The sequence below is a fragment of the Barbus barbus genome (assembly GCF_936440315.1).
Source record: "Barbus barbus genome assembly, chromosome: 50".
NCBI classification, from domain to species: domain Eukaryota; kingdom Metazoa; phylum Chordata; class Actinopteri; order Cypriniformes; family Cyprinidae; genus Barbus; species Barbus barbus.
This window is the reverse complement of record NC_136728.1, coordinates 15,351,691-15,369,593: the sequence shown is the minus strand read 5'-3', so window position 1 is coordinate 15,369,593 and position 17,903 is coordinate 15,351,691. Positions and strand designations below refer to the sequence as shown.

The following is a 17,903-nucleotide window of genomic DNA, read 5'->3' as shown; positions in this document are numbered from 1 at the left end:
TCAGTCAGTACACTATTTATTCTACACCACACTATATCAATTCTTTATTATATACTCTTTTTCAGAGTTTCCCAGAGATATGGGAATGTCTTTTCTATCTGTGTTGGGGGAAAAAAATCTCAATTGAAAGGAAACAATAATAAATTAAATTGTACACTAGAACAATGATTTTCATATGGTTAAAATGACTAAAAACTCCTTGTATAATACTCCTGTGAAAATGGAAAGGACATGCAATTTATGATAATATTATTATTGTTATTATTATAAACTCCATACATCTGTTTAATTAAAATGTATTTGGATTGGCATCAGTTGTGTAGTTATTCAATTAAAAGTGCGCAAAAAATAGGGAAAATACTGCTCTGTTCTATTTTGTTGCTTCTTTTGTTTTGCCATAGGCTGGTGTCTTTTTTTGGCACTTCCTCCTTTACTGTCATTTGCAGTGCAGCTGTGCATAGAGTGTAATTTACAGCTGTGAAAGTGTTTTTTTGCAGACGCTTGCTTCGCAAGAGATTCACACAGGAAGTTGGTTAAATAAATTTTATTCCATAGAGAAAATGCCCACAGATTGTCTCTAGAAATAAAAAGCTGTTTTAATTAGCTAGTCAGCGACTGCTTCTAAGATGTAGATAAGTCCTTGTGATTTAAAGCCGCACATGAGCAGGTTTCTGGAGAGACACGGTTGGGCATGATATGTGTGGAGAATTGGGTTAATGTGTCTCAGAGTGAGCAGAGTTTCAAAGAAAGGAAGGAAAAAAAATAAAGGCGTAATCATGGCTATCTGCCCAGTCAGGCCTTACACAGTGTTGCATCACTCTGTGGCTCCACCCGCACACAGCTGGCGAGGCTCAGCACTGCACCGAGGCCAGTCAGTGTGCTGGAACATCCTGTCAGCGCACCGCTACCACCATTGCTCTCTCTTTTTATTGTTCTCAGAGGATGTGCTGGCAAACTCATTACCGTTTCCTCTCGTTTCTCAAAAGTGACTGATGCGCGAGACACTTTGTCAGTTTGATCAGATCTCTGAAAGTCTTGTGTGATAACGTTGTTGTTGTTATTTAACAATTTAATACTCTGCTATTAAATGCTAAACACTTTTTTTGCTGAATAAAAAATTCTGACCCCACATTTTTGAATGATAGTGTATGTTGCTTTTCTTGTAAAGTAGTCGCTTTCCGTGACTGTGTGGGGTTTGCTGGAGAAGTTCTGTGAGAGTGGGGAAACTTGTGGGGAAATTATCACAATCTCTACGCCTTCAAACATGTAGGCTGTTGAATATCTAGCAGCCCTTGATGCCATCATGCACACGATCTGAGATTGTGTGGTTTTGTTTTTAAAAGCTTGTAAATCTCTTTTGGGTGTGTCTAACCGTACTGCAGTTTTGTGGTCATGAGGTGCAAAGTACACTGACAGAGAAAAGCAAAAGCACCGTCTGTGCAGGTATGTTTTGACTGAGAATTAGCATTAACGTTAGTATTTTTGTTTATCACATTGACAGCAAATCTGCATAACATCAAAGTGGTTAAATTACATTTGAAGTGGCCAATCACTTGTGTTTATCGTGTCTGAATTTTAATTTCAACTCTTCTATTTTATATTTAACTGCTGAAATACTCCATTTTAGCTTGTTTTCATAGAGAAAACAAGTGTAACACTGACTTGGCACGTATACTTGAAATCTTTAAATGTTCAAGACTAGTAATGACTCAACCGAAGTGTTTGCGGTAAATTTGTGGTAAACATCAGCTGTTTAGTAGAGGTGGAGTCACGCAGGAATAGGCTAATCTCACTCTCTCCTACTCAAACGGAGTGTAGGAATTCTGTTTGCTGCCGTTTTTTTTCTAGCTTCAGGCTTATTCTATCTGGTTTTGGATGAGAACAAGTGGAATATCACACTAAATTGATGGATAAAGGCCTGTGCATTCAATACTGACTGTACGGTTTATGTTTGTTTGTTTTCAGATTGCAATGCACAAGTCCACAAAGGCTGCAGAGAGAGTCTTCTGGTTTGTGCCAAGGTCAAAATGAAGGTATTGCATTGCCTTTTATCTTGGTTCTCATATGACCGTCATAAACATTGAAACCTGTGCATGTTTAATATGTACCTTTGCTGACTATTGTCAGTTTTATAACAAAATTGTAGAAATAACTTGAGTACTTGACAATTTTGTTTTTTTTATCTCAAAAGTATGACATAAATATAAATTAATAATGGCAGAATTGTATTTTTTTGTGAACTCTTGTTTTAATATCATAGTATGGATCTATAAAGACTCTATTCAAATATTTCTTTCAACAGCAAAAACAGCAGCAGACCGTTCACGATTCTGCCTCAATGCCTGGTGTCACGCTTAGAAGTAAAAGTAAAGTCCTCATATAATCATATTTCTTCATGTTTTATGTATTTCTGCTTTATTTAAAAAATATGACCATGTAATCTTATTAATATGTTTAGCCCTGCCAGCACGGGACCGTCCATGGTCCGCCATCTCCGTTCCCGATGATCAACCCGCTCCTCCCGCCCCTCCTCGGAAAAGCCCCAGCAGTATCATGTCTTTCAACAGCAACCCGCTGTCCAAGAGCATGTCCATTAATAACATTGCAGGGTCAGTGCCAATGCTAGCTGATAACATACAAATGTTTTTAGATTTAATATTGTAATTGCTTTTAAAATCACAGTTTTGCACCATTTTTTTTTTAATATCGCAAGATTTTCGCAAGATTTCTTTGTGTTTTTGTTTTTTATTCGTCATTATAAAACGGACGAAAATTGTGGCCTTGATATTGATTTTGAGCTCACTATATTATCAAATCAATAGGGCATTAAAATATGGAGTATATAATATATCTTATCTCTTTGCACATTCAGACAAATTGAAGACCCTCCTCTAAAGAGTCTGAAGTTTCTGTCCCAATCGACCGACTCTCTTCACAAGACCAGTAAAGTCAGTGAGTCGACAGAATCTCTTACTGATGAGGGTAAGTCTCTTCATTTCATGCTTAAATCATTACCAATAAAATATAGTCCAGTCAAGTTTTATTAATTATTTACAGTGTAGTTATTCATAATAATTACATTATTTAATTGTGTACAATTGCAGATACGTTGTTGTTGTTGTTGTTATTTAGGTTCATCTAGAAATTATTTTATATGTAATTGTTATTTTATTTTTTTGGAAAGAAAACATTTTATTTATAGATTTTTTTTTTTTTTTTTTCTGCAAGGATTAAATTGGAAAAAAGTGACAGTAAAATGTTTTTTTACATTTATAAAAGATTTAGATTTCAAATAAATTGTGGGTTTTTTTTTTTTTTTACTTTCTGTTCACTAAAGAATCCTGAATCTGAACTTTTTTCAACATTTGCCATTACATCTCAAATTGCAGTTTCAATAAAATTGAAAAAAAAAACTGCTATATTAAATTAGTTATATTTCACATTTTTACTGTTTTGACTTAAATTTTTTATCAAATAAATACAGCATTGGTGAGCATAATAGTCTTCTTTCAAAAACATTAAAAGCTTTACCATTGGTAATGTAGCTGATCTTTATGAATGATCGACATTCCCTTTATATAAACTGAAACAAATGTATATAGTCTAGACAACAGCATTGTTCTAATCGTTCTGAATGGCAGGTACAGAGATGATGGACAGTCAGTTGATGGGAGAATTTGAAGCTGATGCCAAAGAGCTGGAAGCAGATTCTTGGATTTTTACAGTGGACAAGAAATTCTTGAAACAGCATAAAAAGGATATTATCAAGAGGCAAGATGTCATCTACGGTAGGAGTCACACCAGACCCTCCCAATAAGCTTCTGCTTTCACTTTCAAACTTTGTGAGAAGAAGTATTGAAACTGTTGAATGAGGTCACTGACACTAATAATCATGTGATAAAGTTCCTGCCTCCTCTCATTATTAGAACTCATCCAGACAGAAATGCACCACGTGAGGACCTTGAAGATTATGGCTGATGTTTACAGTAAAGGGCTACTCAGAGAGGTTCAACTGGAGGTTCAGACTGTTGAGAAGATTTTCCCCATGTTAGATGACGTTCTGGACTTGCACACACAGTTCTTCTCACAGTTGCTCGAAAGGAAGAAAGAGTCAGGGAGCCAGGAAGAGGGTGGCTTTGTTATCCGAAAGATTGGTGATGTGCTGGTCTCTCAGGTAAGCTGTAGTTGTCAAACTTGTGGTTGAATATTGAGAGAGTGTCTGTAGAAAGGCACTGTAGAAAATCTGTAGAAATGCATTGATTTGTAATGTCTGGAACATTTAGTATAAGTAACATACAATTTTTCCACCATTTATTTTCCCCTAGTTCTCAGGTTCCAGTGCCGAGAGAATGAAGAAGGTCTATGGGAAGTTCTGCAGCAGACACAATGAAGCTGTGAACTTCTACAAGGAGCTTCACACCAAAGACAAACGTTTTCAAGCTTTCGTCAAGGTAGCCAGCTCAAATTATTTTGCCTTCAAAAATTTCTCATAGTGTAACAAGTTAGTTTGTAAAATTAACCTAAAGTGTTTATTCTATTCCTCCTTTTGTTTCCTACTCAAGCCTGAAAATTGAACTGGCCCCATGTTTCACATCTGTTTCTTTTTTCCAGAAAAAGATGAGCAGCCATGTTGTCCGACGGCTAAGCATTCCTGAGTGTATATTGTTAGTCACACAACGAATAACAAAGTATCCTGTCTTACTACAGAGAATACTGCAGCACACGAAAGGTACGACTAGTTATACTAGGCAGGCTATTTTAATACCCTTGAACTCCAGGTAATATTCTGAAGTATTTCATGACAGAAAATGAAGAAGACCATGCAGATGTAACCCAAGGTCTGAAGCTGGTGAAGGAGGTGATTGCTGCCGTGGACAATAAAGTGAACGAGCATGAGAAGAAAAAGAGGCTAAAGGAAGTGTACAGCCGGACGGACAGCAAGTCCATCATGAGGATGAAAAGCGGGCAGATGTTTGCCAGAGAGGATCTGTTACGTGGACGGAAGTTGATTCACGATGGGCCGCTACAGCTCAAGAACTCTGCGGGCAGACTCAAGGGTGAGAACCAGTGCAATGGGTTCGTTGGTGAATGAATATATCGGCAGATAAAAAGGAAGTTGATTTTTTTTTTTTCTCAGAACCCCTTAGCAACCTCATAGAAAAACCACCAACACCCTAGCAACCACATAACCGCAACAACATCATAAAACCCTCAGAACACTTTAGCAACAGCATAGCACCAGCCTGGCAACCACTTGCAACACCCTAGCAATCACGTAACAACAACGTGTAAAACACTTTAACAGGACACCTTAACAACCTTATAGAAACACCCTGGCAACTACCCACAACACCCTAGCAACCACATAAAAGCAATGATGCGTAAAAGACACTCAGAACACTTTAACAGCCTTATAGCAACCACATAGCAACACCCACACAACAACAATTACATGTAAAAGATACTCAGAATACCTTAACAACCTTATAGCAACCACATAGCAATACCCTGCTGGCAACCACTTAACAACAACACATGAAAAAGACTCTCAGAATACCTTAACAACCTTAGCAAATGCATAGCAACACCCTAGCACCCTTTTTTAAAACGATTCTCAGAACACATTCCCAACCTTTAACTGATAATTGAGTGTTTAATCTTATTATACATTACTGACACTCTATCCTCCAATTTGATACTGTTAAGTGCTTTGACACAATCTGTATTGTTAAAAGCGCTATATAAATAAAGGTGACTTGACTATATCAACTGCATAGTAACACCCTGGCAACCACATAACAACAATTACATGTAAAAGACACTCAGAATTCATTAACGAACTTATAGCAACCACATAGCAACACCCTGGTAACCACGCAACAACATGTAAATTAAAAAAGACTCCCAGAACACATTACCAACCGCATAGCAACACCCTACCAACCACATAAAAATAATGTGTAAAAGACACTCCGAACACCTTTAACAACCTTATAGCAACTGCATAACACCCTGGCAACAATAAAAAGAAGCAATCACTCACAACACCTTGACACCCACGTATCAACAGCAACATAAGCTAAGTAGCAAAGCTACTCCGAACACCTTACCAACCATATAGCAACATCCTAGCACTCACTCGGCACACCTTAGCAACCACAATAACATCAACAACATGCTAAAAATCATTCAGAACACCTTAACCACATGACAACACCCTAGCAACCACCCACAACGCTTTAGCAGAACAAAAGAAACAAGCTGAACAAAATTGCATCTGCAGAACTGTGCCATGGAAACCATTTTGAAATTGTGGTGTGAATTTTGCCTCTCACGTTTAATTCAGAAAATGTAATAAGCTAGTTTCGCATTTCAAAATACAGTACATCGATAAACAGCCTTGACATTTAACACAAACAGGGCCTGTTTTTTTTTTAATCTATCGGATGTGTTCTTCTCCAGATGTCCAGGCTTTGCTGCTGAGGGACGTGATTGTGTTCCTACAGGAGAAAGATCAGAAATATATTTTTGCATCTTTGGTATGTTTATCATTAAACCTCTGCCTGTGACTCCCTGAACAGTGTTCATCAATAATGTTTGCTTTACACTTTCTTGTTTGGATGCTGGAATCCAGTATTGTGTAATGTCTCTGGCGCTCTATCAGCGCTGGTTTTCATAGCAGCATTGGCATATTAAGTTCTTTGGCGCTTTATAATTGTGTAACCTCGCCCTATTATTTTCTAGTCCTGTCTCATCTTCTTGTTCTCCACTCTCAGGACCAGCGTTCCACTGTCATCTCCCTGCAGAAACTCATCTTGAGGGAAGTAGCCAATGAGGAGAAAGGATTGTTCCTGATAACAGCAGGCATTGAGAAGCCTGAGATGGTAGAAGTATACGCAAGCTCTAAGGAGGAGAGGAACACATGGATGCAGCTCATTCAGGAGGCCATGCAGTCAATGTGAGTCTCTGAATTTGTTTCTCATTTTATATACAGGAAAAAAGGATGCACAATATATTGCTCGATAACCAATATTGGCCAATATTGAATATTTAATCATATATCTAATTTTTGCTAATTAGATTAGCTTTTCCGTCATCTTAAGCTCACTTAAATTTAATTCTTAAAAACTAAAAATAACACTGTAAATTGAAATTAGTGCTGTCAAACGATTAATCGCGATTAATCGCATACAAAATAAAAGTTTTTTTTTTACATTATATATGTGTGCACGGTGTATATTTATGTATATATAAATGCATACATACAGTATATATTTTGAAAATATTTATGTTTAGACATTAATATATTCATATTCTTCTATTAAATATATAAACATAACATATTTTTCTTAAATATATACAAGCATGTGTTTATATAGACATAATAAATATATACAGTATACACACACATTCTATAAATAAAAACTTTTACTTTGGATGCGATTAATCGCGATTAATCGTTTGACAGCACTCATTGTAATCTTTAGCAAATTTTTATTTATATCTACATTTTCTTTTTTTGGTGTTTTCATTTTTAATTTATCTTGATAAAATAGTGCAAATAATAATTAAAAATAATTCAGGTTAACACAATTGACAAATGGTACTTAAGCATCACAATTTGTGAGAGCTGGTAGTCTTTCTTTACAGACTTTCGATTTCCTCCAGGGAGGGAGATGATGATGAAGGTGTGCCTAGTGAAAACGAAGAGGACAGAAGACTTCAAGAAATCAAAGTCAAGGAGTTGAGAGGTACTGAATTCTGTTTTTCCTGTTCTGGCTTAAAATTACTTAATTGTTTTGTGTAGATATGGTTTGTTTGGGTTTAGAGAAAAGGTAAACACAGAAAATAAAGTCTTAAGGACTTTGCACACTGAGTCCGAAATTCTTGTCCGAAATATTTGTATGTTAAAAAATAAATACGACCTCACGTTGTCAACCACGTTTACACACTGCCTCCGAAACTTTCGTCCGTCATAAAAAATTCGGACTAGGTTTGATTTTCTGCGTTTTCGCATTCATAGCAAGCATTTTGGTAGGAAAGGATGACGAATACAAAAAAATGGAAAACGCATACGAAAATTTCGGACTCCGTCGGCAAGGACCTTTGATTCATGGAAAAGTTTAGTGACTATGATATTACATTGACTAAAAATCATGAGTACAGTCTGTTTAAAATGATTTATAAAGACTCTAGTAACTAGAATAACTGAAAAACCCATGAAAATTTGATGTAAAAGGCGTATAAATGCTGCTAAAATGAAGTGAATCTTCGGTTTCTCGTCATGAAATAAACATCTGTCTTTACAGATCAGCTGCACAGGAGGGATGAGCAGATTTTGACTTTACTGGAGGAGAAAGTGAAGTTGTTCAGGGACATGTGTGACTGTGGCTTACCAGATGAGACCGGCCTCCGCAACCGAATGTTCTTCAGGGCCACACCCGATGACATCACCAAAGGAGAACCAATCATGAAGGAGGCTCTGAAGGAAGGTGAGGCGACCAGTACAGTTACATAATTCTTATTATATAAGTCGGAAAAACACTGTAGGCGTCTTAGAAACATATGGCAGCAAGTAAACGATGCATTGGGAATATGTTTTGATGAATATTGCAATCTTAGAGGGCTGAGATTTAGAACATAATTTAGTTTTAAAATGACTCTATGAAGTGGAGGGTGTTAGCTACATGTTGCATCACATCATAGTGCAGCTTGTGCGTATGGTCCCTGGCCAGTTACACAAGCGTTCTTAATCGGAATCACATTAAATATGTGAGTCACACAGTCTCAGAAACACCTTAATACTGGCTGTGCTTGTAGCAGCTACTAGTTAAATTAATAATGAAAATAATAAAACCCAATAAATGTTTTAAATATGATGATTTATTATATAAAGCTCAAATATTTTTTGCTGTTATTAGACAAATAAGCAATGTAATAATACTAATTAGTCAAATCAATAGAAATAAAAATAGAAGCATTTTCAGTATGCTCAGATTTTTCACACGAAAATAACAAAAATGCAATAAATGGTGAAAAAATTTATTTATGATTTGTAGCTATTTATTAACATTAAAATACACATGGATGCTAAACATTGGTAGTTGTTGAGAAAACTGAGTATTGGAAAAATCACTATTTTATTATAGCAAATAATAAAAAAAATTATATTTTTTATTTATTTATTTTAAATTAATGTGCAGAGACGCATAAGTAAGCCATTCTAGGTTTATTCCCCCAAATATTCTAAATGCTATGACTCTATCAAAATATTTGCTGTTTGTTTTGCATGTCTCACCAGCCTAGCATAGCAACAGTGACACAGCCAATGGCATGAGTTTGAGGGCGGGGCTGAGTGTTTACTGGCCAATGGTAGTTGGGGGAGTGTTTGTGGAAACCTGTTTGAAAACAAATTTGCTCTAAGTGTCAAATTACATGCTTCACCTATATGGAATATTTATGTGCTTTAACAAAAAAAAAAATACTAATTCACATTTCTTGTTTAAAACTAGTCTAAAATTACTCTAAAACTTACAAAACGACAATGAAAATTGAGTAACTGATATTCCCGAACAGCATTTTAGAATGTACTTAGCTAGAAAGATCTTGAAAGTGCTGAGAAGACGCTTTGGCTTTGAATGAGGGAGTGATAGATGGTGTTCGTCACAGTTCATACAGCAAGTATTCATTAGGAGAACGTGGACATGGACAGAATCGATACGTAAAGCTGATCTGAATCCGCAGGGCAGGAACAGATAATGGATTGCTTTAATGCTGCAGGTCAAGAATGGGAAAGAGTATTGATTACTGTCTCCTCTTAGCCTTTTGTGAGCTGTTGGTGTGTTTGATTTTTCTATAAACGAGTTGTTCCTTATTGGTTGAATTTCACAATTTTTACATCAAAAATGTCAAAAATCAAATTGTTTCTGTTTCTTGATTTTGGGGTGAATTATGACCTAGACATGTTTTTTGACATTTGATCTACCATTTAGTGTTTACCTGCATTAATTACCATATTCCACATTTAATTTCTGTGTGTTTGTGTGTAGTTGAGACATTACAGGTTCTGGTAAACGACAGTCTAGGAGGAGCGGTGCAGGATGGTGTATGTGCAGCGGGGCCCGTGACTTTGCCACGACGGGCGGAAACCTTCGGAGGTTTTGATAGTCATCAGATGAATATCTCAAAGAGTAAAGGTGGGTGTGTTTTCCACGTGTGTGAACGTGGGAGTGTGCGTTAGAGTGTTTTATGCCACTCGTGTGCATGGGTGTTTGTTCCAGGTGAGACTGATTGTGTTTGATGTCCTGCAGATGGAGACAGAGAGGAGACTGAAGACTCCGCAGAGCTCCGCAGGACTGAGTCAGACAGCGTTCTAAAGAAGGTACAAACCGCTCAAGACAGGCAGCTTTCAGAAATTGTATAGATAGATAATTTAATACATATATAAAACGTTATATACAATTCATAATATAATCTAAATTTGCACACGTTAAAAAAAATAATATGCTATATATGGATAAAGTTAGTTTAAATTAGTGCAAAAGTCTAATTTTTGTACATTTCTGAAAAATAAGAAGTGTTGTGATGTTAAATGATTTGGAAATATTTAAGATTCTGCATTATTTCTAGACCACAAAACAAATAAGCATATTAAAATTAGTGCAGATGACATAACTGTACAGATTAATGAAAATATATTACTTTAAATTATTGGACTCTTCTATGTTTAATATTATGCATAAAAATAAAACTGAATAATGAACTTAATATAATAAATGCATGTTATATATGCATATTTTATGAAGTGAAGTGAAGTGACATTCAGCCAAGTATGGTGACCCATACTCGGAATTCGTGCTCTGCATTTAACCCATCCAACGTGCACACACACAGCAATGAACACACACACACCGTGAACACACACCCGGAGCAGTGGGCAGCCATTTATGCTGCGGCGCCCGGGGAGCAGTTGGGGGTTCGGTGCCTTGCTCAAGGGCACCTCAGTCGTGGTATTGAGGGTGGAGAGAGCGCTGGACATTCACTCCCCCACCTACAATTCCTGCCGGCCGGAGACTCGAACCCGCAACCTTTGGATCACGAGTCCAACTCTCTAACCATTAGGCCACGACTTCCCTAACGACTTCCATTATAAGTATATTATTAAAAAAGCTTTTGTTCACTCTTATTTCAAGTGCTGTTCAAAAATGTGTTCCCATTACCATCTGATTCATTACTCATCAGTGTATCACCATATGCTCAAACCATTAAGTGCTGAGCATCAGAATGTTTGTCCGCTTTAGCACTCAGTACCTGAAGTGAACTATAGGTTTACACACACGCTCATCACAGAACATAACTGTGTAGTAACTTGATAATGAGGACACATTAAAACTGTCCTCTGCCTTACGGCAGCAGAGTAATGCGACCTGTCATCACAGCTGCTTATTTCCGGCAGGTCCTGCAGTACCCTGTCGAAGAGCACATGGATTGCTAATATTGATTTATGTACGGTAGCCTCTTACCCAGTGCACTGACCACGTGACTGCCTCTCTCTCCCACAGGCAAGCAACGCCAATCCCCTGCTCCTACTCAAGAGGAACAACGAGGTAAGATTGTCTGTTTAGAAACAGCTCAGGGCAGGTTTGAAGATCAGGCCAAAGGTGAATTGGTTTCAGTACCATGACCAGACAGCCTAGCCATACATATTTGTACTTTATAATTAGATTTCCTTCTCAAGCTTGTGGTTTAGTCGTTAACACATGTGCAACATTATTTATTATTATTACATGTACTTTATATTGTATTAATAAAACAAAGTACACATAATTGTTATATGTAAATGTATAATAGTTGCAAATGCTTATAAAACATTACAAATTTGTTTACGATTATAAATATTTTATATATGTACTTATTTATAGATTAAATTGTTTATAAAAGGTTCAAATATAAATATGACAAAAAAACGACTAGCACTCAGTGATGGGGCGATTTAATTTTCTCAATCCTTTTATCCTTCTACAGCAGGTTATTCAGAGTGTCGCTCAGCTCCATGACCTGCTGAACACATTACAGGTGAATCATTCTCTTTTTGTCTTATTTCTCGCTCTCTGCTCTTCAGACCAGCAGCTTTCATCTGCAGCACGACAGAAGGAAATCAAATTTCCAAATGCAGAGGTTTATTTTGCAGGCTTGTAATCAAGCAGACTGCATTATGATGTATTAAGATGCACTCTGATAGATTTGTACTACTATTAAGTGGGTGATTGTTGGTCTTTGCCAGGACAGGTTCTCTGTGGCCACCAGATGGGCCTGTTTCACCTGAATTTTGGTTTTGCACATTTGCGGTTTAGCAGCTTTACCTCTTTCCTGTTCGCATCTTCAATTAAAACCGCTTTCTTTACTCACCCTCAACACAGGCTGTTGTCATCCAGCAAGACACCTTCATTGAGGACCAACGGCATGCCCTCAGTGAACGCCCCCTGCCCTCTTCACGCCACCCATCTGTCTCGTCCCTCAACTCCACCTCTTCCTCCTCCTCATCACGGCCCAGCTCACTAATCGAGCAGGAGAAACAGCGAAGCCTGGAGAAGCAGCGGCAAGAAGTCGCCAGCCTCCAAAAGCAGCAGGCCGCCCACGCCGAAGAGAAGAGGCGCAGGGAAAAAGAGTGGGAAGTGCGGGAGCGGGAACTGGCCCAGAGGGAATCGCAGCTGCAGACCCAAGAGGAAGAGGAGAAGAGAAGATGGAAAGAGCTGGAAGAGGAGAAGCAAAACCTGCAGAGTAAAAAAGAAGAGTATCAGAGAGACCTGGCGCGGCTCAGAGACAGCCAGAAGAGACTGGAGAGAGAACGAGAGCAAGTGCAGAGAGAGGCAGAGCAGATCAGACAAACGGAGGTGAGGATCAAGGTCAAGATCGTTCACCAAAAATATTATTTATTCAGCCTCATGTTATTTCAAACCTGCGTGACTTAAATTCTTCAATATTTTAAAGACTATCTTGCCCACTCTTTTTAATAGAATGAAAGTGAATTAGGACTGGAGCTCCATATGACTTGTGTGCTACACTACAGTTCAAAAGTATGGCGTCAGTAAAATGTATGCTCCCTAAGAATGCATTTGATCAAAACTATAACAAAAACAGTAAAATTGTGAAATTTTCTTGCAATTTAAAATAACTCTTTTCCGACATATTTTAAAATGCTATTTATTCCTGTGATGCAAAACTGAATTTTCAGTTTCAGTATCACATGATCCTTCAGAAATCATTCTAAAATGATGATTTGATGCTCAATAAACATTTCTTATTATCAATGTTGAAAATAGTTGTGCTGCTTAATAATATTTATGGAACCATGATTTTTTTGAAGGATTCTTTGAATAAAGAGCACCTATTATGCCCCTTTTTACAAGATGTAATATTGGTCTTGGGTGTCCCCAGAAGTGTCTGTGACGTTCCAGCTCAAAATACCCTACAGATCATTTATTATAACTGGAATATCTGGAAAATGTCATTTTTGGGGCATGTCTAAAAAAAAAGATGTTTTGATGTGTGTCACTTTAAATGCAAATGAGCTGCATATTCCCGCCATCTCCAGAAGGCGGCTTAGTGTATACATCTCCGCTTTGCATACCTACAGCAATAAACAGTCGGTAGAAGCAACATGACCAGTATTGCCGAGTCCGCAGTTTTGAATTGGAATTGGGCTTTTTTAATACTGTTGCCGCGGGTTGTTTTTCATGTCCACGGGTTGAAGCAACACCAAAAATATGATATTTAGCCCCTGAAATGCGAATTTTACTCACTCGTTTTCATTTACTCCTTCAATTGAACTGTATGAGTGGACTAATGTAGGGAATAGGATATTGTAGGATATTGAGGGGATTTTGGATACAACCTATGGCAACTGAGGACTGTCAGTCAGCCCCTGTGGGCGGGGCCTAAGCAATGTGATGTCATATTGCTTAGAGAATCAAAATGGCAGGATTAGTGAGGCTAGGTGGTCTCTCAATATGGTTGTGTTCACACACTGCCAACACACATTTATGTCCAAACACCATATTAGGTTCCCTTTAACAGAAAGTTCTAAAGACCATCATTTATTTAAAATAGAAACCTTTTGTAACATTATAAATGTCTTTACTGCTACTCTTGATTACTGATTTTATTCCTTTATGAATAAAAGTATTTGAGAAAAATAAAAACCGCAAACTTTTGAGTGGTAGTTTATATTCCATGTCTTCTGAATAGCTTTTTTGTGAGCAACAAACTTAAATTTGAGTCATTATTCACTGAAAATCCACCCTATATGTTGCTTTAGCCTGTTCATGAAAGAAAGCGATATCTGATGCCAGAGATGCTCACAAGTCTCTGAGCTAGAGTCCAAGTCAAGTCTCAAGTCTCTGAGCTAGAGTCCAAGTCAAGTCTCAAGTCTCTTCATTATATTAAGTCTCTGGTTATAATAAGTGTTGTATCACGTACAGCGACCCATCCAACACTGCATAGCTATATATAAGGAATTGAAAGCATGTAATATGTTATTATGACTCCTTTATCTATTAGCATACAGTATCAGCTTTGATTTTTATATATAATCAGTGTAAACAGGCTATTGCAACATGACAAAAACACCAAGAATGCTTTACTTTTAAGTTAATATTATCTGTATTTTAACTTGTAGCATGAACACAAAGTACAGTACAGACTAAAAATTAAGAAAGACTTAATATGGTCAAACATCACATTGTAGCTAAATGCAAAACACTATTGCAACAAACCAAACGATGTGAAATATATGAAGAGTTCAGATGCAAAAGCCATCTGAAATTTTCTTTAGAATGATCATTTTTATCAAGCTTGTATATTTAAGTTCAATAATTTCACTTAAATGGCAATGAAAATGCAACTAATCATAGTTTATAAACTACTGTAAGTCAACACATCCCAAACTCTCAAACCAGTGTAATGTTACATGATCAACAATAATCCTGTAACCTGTTTGCAGACAACGTTAATTAACGTGATGGAAGCCAGCGGCACGTAAATGATTACGTTAATCGACCACCACAAGTTTGGCAATTAACCCTTGTATGGTGTTCGGATCTGTAGGACCCGTTTTCATTTTTTATCAAGAGAAAAATTATACGATTAATTATTTTTTCAAACTCAGACTCATTGGCCTTGGCTCATTTTCTGTGAAGAATATATATCTGAACAAATTTTCAATGACCACACTGGTCACACACTCTCTCACACGCAAGCGCAAGCACACGCACACGCATACACGCGCACGCACACACACACACTCACTTGGATATGTGGTTTACGTGACTCTCCATAGGCGTAATGGTTTTACTAATGTACCAACTGTATAATCTATCCTTAAATCCAAAGCTAACGATGAATGGCACAGCAGTCGACATGTTTGTTCGTTGTCCTCTAATGTATGGCGGCACCGCCTAAAATAAAAAAAAAATTAAAAAGTGTGGCCGCGCCGCGCGCAGCAGATACGTAGTACGTCACGTGTTACATGGGCAGGTTATAGGTAACGGAGGGAGGGGAATAACAGCGAGCTCATCAGTTGTTTCCTAAAAATAAACATTGTTCACGAGTCCCGCAGCTCGAGTCCGAGTCGAGTCTGAAGTCACTGTGTGTGCGACTTAAGTCGCACTCGAGTCCGAGTCTCAAACTCGAGTCCCCATCACTGTCTGATGCATAACTGAATCATTCCTTTGAGTCAGAAGACTTTGAAGCTTCAAAGCTTCGATCCTCATTCATTATATGGAAAAGAGTGACTCACACCATCTTATAATATGTCCTTTTGCGTTCCACGGAATAACGTCACAAGGGTTTGAGAGTGAAGACTGAATGTTTCATCAGCGTTTTCTATATAATGTGAATGGAAATATGTTAAAGATGCATATGTATGTCGTTATTCTGTGATGGTACAGTTCTCTCACACTTTGTAATGTCGATAAGTTGAGAAAATAACTAATCTTTTCCATTCCACCCCAAAATTACATAACTGTTCAGTAATTATGTGCAAACAAAAGGTCTGCACATTCGATTATGTAATTATATCCATCTTGTTTTTAACGTATGATCTTCATCCTTAATATAGTTCCTTTTTCCTGAAAGCATGAGGTTGTGTTTTTTATTTTGCGTTTTGATGTCACGTCTAAACTATTTTTAAGATTACCAGAAACCATTGTAAGAGAATGTTTGCACATTTATTTAAATTTCTGTATCATCATCTACAGGAGTTGAGGAAGAACCGAACCCCTTCCACCACGTCTGAGGACTCCTCAAAGTTCCAGAGCACTGGCTCATTGGACCGTATGCCCTCAGAGGTGGAGCTCTCCTCGTCCCCGTCTGCCAGAGACTTCCTGTCCCGCATGGACTCCAAACGCAAAGGGAAGAACCTCAATCCATTCTCCTCCAATTCAAGCCAGAAAGGCCAGAACAGCGAGGCGCAGAGCCAGATCCCCAGCCGCCTGCTACAGCTGTCCAAACCCAAGGAGAAGAAGGACAAGAAGAAGAAGAAGGGAAAAGGGCAGCAGAGCCAGGCTGCAGGTAGAGTGTAGATCATCATCATCATATCACATCTACTTTAATATTCAACATCAAATTCAAACAGACACCTCTCTCAGTTAATCCCTAGCTTTATTGTGCACAGTTCATCTGTGCGTGTTACTCTATTAAATGCTTGATTTCAATAAACAGTTGCTTTCTCTTGTGCAAAAACAATATTTTTGCTGATTTAATTCCACATGGGTAACGACGAGAAACAGAATTATTATTCAGTGCTCTGTAATACTTGATTTTAATTGGTCAATTACATAATTCTGTGGGCCAGTATTTTCATATAATTACCACTAAACCGTAATTATAAATTTTTCCCAGGAACCAATTTTTCTCTATAACTGTGATAGTTGCATGTCTCTCAATGTATTTTATTTTTGTATCATTTTTCATTCATTTTTTTATTTACTTTTTCTTTATTTATAGATTTAAATTTTGGTATGATTATTTGTTCGATTGTCTCCTTTTTGTGTGAAGATTTATTTCATTGTATAGATTTCTATATACGTTTATATTTTTGAATGAAGATTTTTATTATCCTTATTTTTTTAACTTTTGTTTTTTAATTTGAATTTATATAAATACATTTTTCTTTTGTATGAAGATTCTCTATAAATGTATTTTTGAATGGACATTAGTTGTTTGATTTCTTTCATATTTTCATATTTAATTTTACACAGATTTTAATTTTAGTATGAAGATTTGATTTATCCATCCTTTTTTATTGTTTTATTTAATTTTATATGGAATTATTTTTATGTGATTTATGTAGATTTAATTATTTATTTTTTGTTTGTTTTTTATTTATTTATCTTTTATTTAGAGATGTTTTTTACATAGATGCACAATTACAATTTTACATGATTTAATTTTTAATATAAAGATTTATTTAAATTTATATAGATGCATTTTGTATGAAGATTATTTCCTTGATTTCTTTTTTTATTTCATTTTATATAAACTAATAAATGTAAATATTTTTAATAGAATTTGTTTGGCTTTTATATTTTCGTATTAATTTTACATATTTAAATTTTGTATGAAGGTTGTTTATTTATCTATCTTTTTTATTGTTTAATTTTATATAACTTTGTTTGTATGGAGATTATTTTGTAATTTATGTAGAATTAATTTTTTGTTACCATTGTTTGGATTATCTTTTCAATATTTTTTTATTTAGAGATTTAAATTTAAATTTTATTTTTTTGAAGATTATTTATTTATTTTGATTTATTTATTTTTCAGTGCTGACATGGAATTACTCAATTACTACAATTATTTATTTGAAAGTCATCAGTCATGCAGAATAATGCTTAAATCGCGAT

At 36.4% G+C, this 17,903-nt stretch overlaps 1 protein-coding gene across 7 annotated transcripts in view; it reads left to right on the top strand.

Annotated features, from left to right (window-relative positions):
* LOC306868089 (A-kinase anchor protein 13-like) overlaps nt 1-17,903 on the top strand; it is a 78,954-nt gene that overhangs the window by 58,406 nt on the left and 2,645 nt on the right. For 3 of the 7 annotated variants that reach the window (XM_079414103.1, XM_079414097.1, XM_079414098.1), the window contains 19 exons: nt 1,966-2,033; nt 2,303-2,366; nt 2,459-2,609; nt 2,873-2,982; nt 3,642-3,788; nt 3,927-4,174; nt 4,326-4,451; nt 4,612-4,729; nt 4,806-5,057; nt 6,463-6,539; nt 6,777-6,958; nt 7,651-7,751; nt 8,310-8,492; nt 10,050-10,196; nt 10,311-10,381; nt 11,562-11,606; nt 12,025-12,075; nt 12,420-12,893; nt 16,257-16,569. In XM_079414103.1, the coding sequence (XP_079270229.1) occupies nt 1,966-2,033; nt 2,303-2,366; nt 2,459-2,609; nt 2,873-2,982; nt 3,642-3,788; nt 3,927-4,174; nt 4,326-4,451; nt 4,612-4,729; nt 4,806-5,057; nt 6,463-6,539; nt 6,777-6,958; nt 7,651-7,751; nt 8,310-8,492; nt 10,050-10,196; nt 10,311-10,381; nt 11,562-11,606; nt 12,025-12,075; nt 12,420-12,893; nt 16,257-16,569 (2,928 nt within the window). The remainder of the gene's footprint in view (nt 1-1,965; nt 2,034-2,302; nt 2,367-2,458; nt 2,610-2,872; nt 2,983-3,641; nt 3,789-3,926; nt 4,175-4,325; nt 4,452-4,611; nt 4,730-4,805; nt 5,058-6,462; nt 6,540-6,776; nt 6,959-7,650; nt 7,752-8,309; nt 8,493-10,049; nt 10,197-10,310; nt 10,382-11,561; nt 11,607-12,024; nt 12,076-12,419; nt 12,894-16,256; nt 16,570-17,903) is intronic. The other 4 variants (XM_079414102.1, XM_079414101.1, XM_079414099.1 and 1 more) reach the window with 4 other exon arrangements.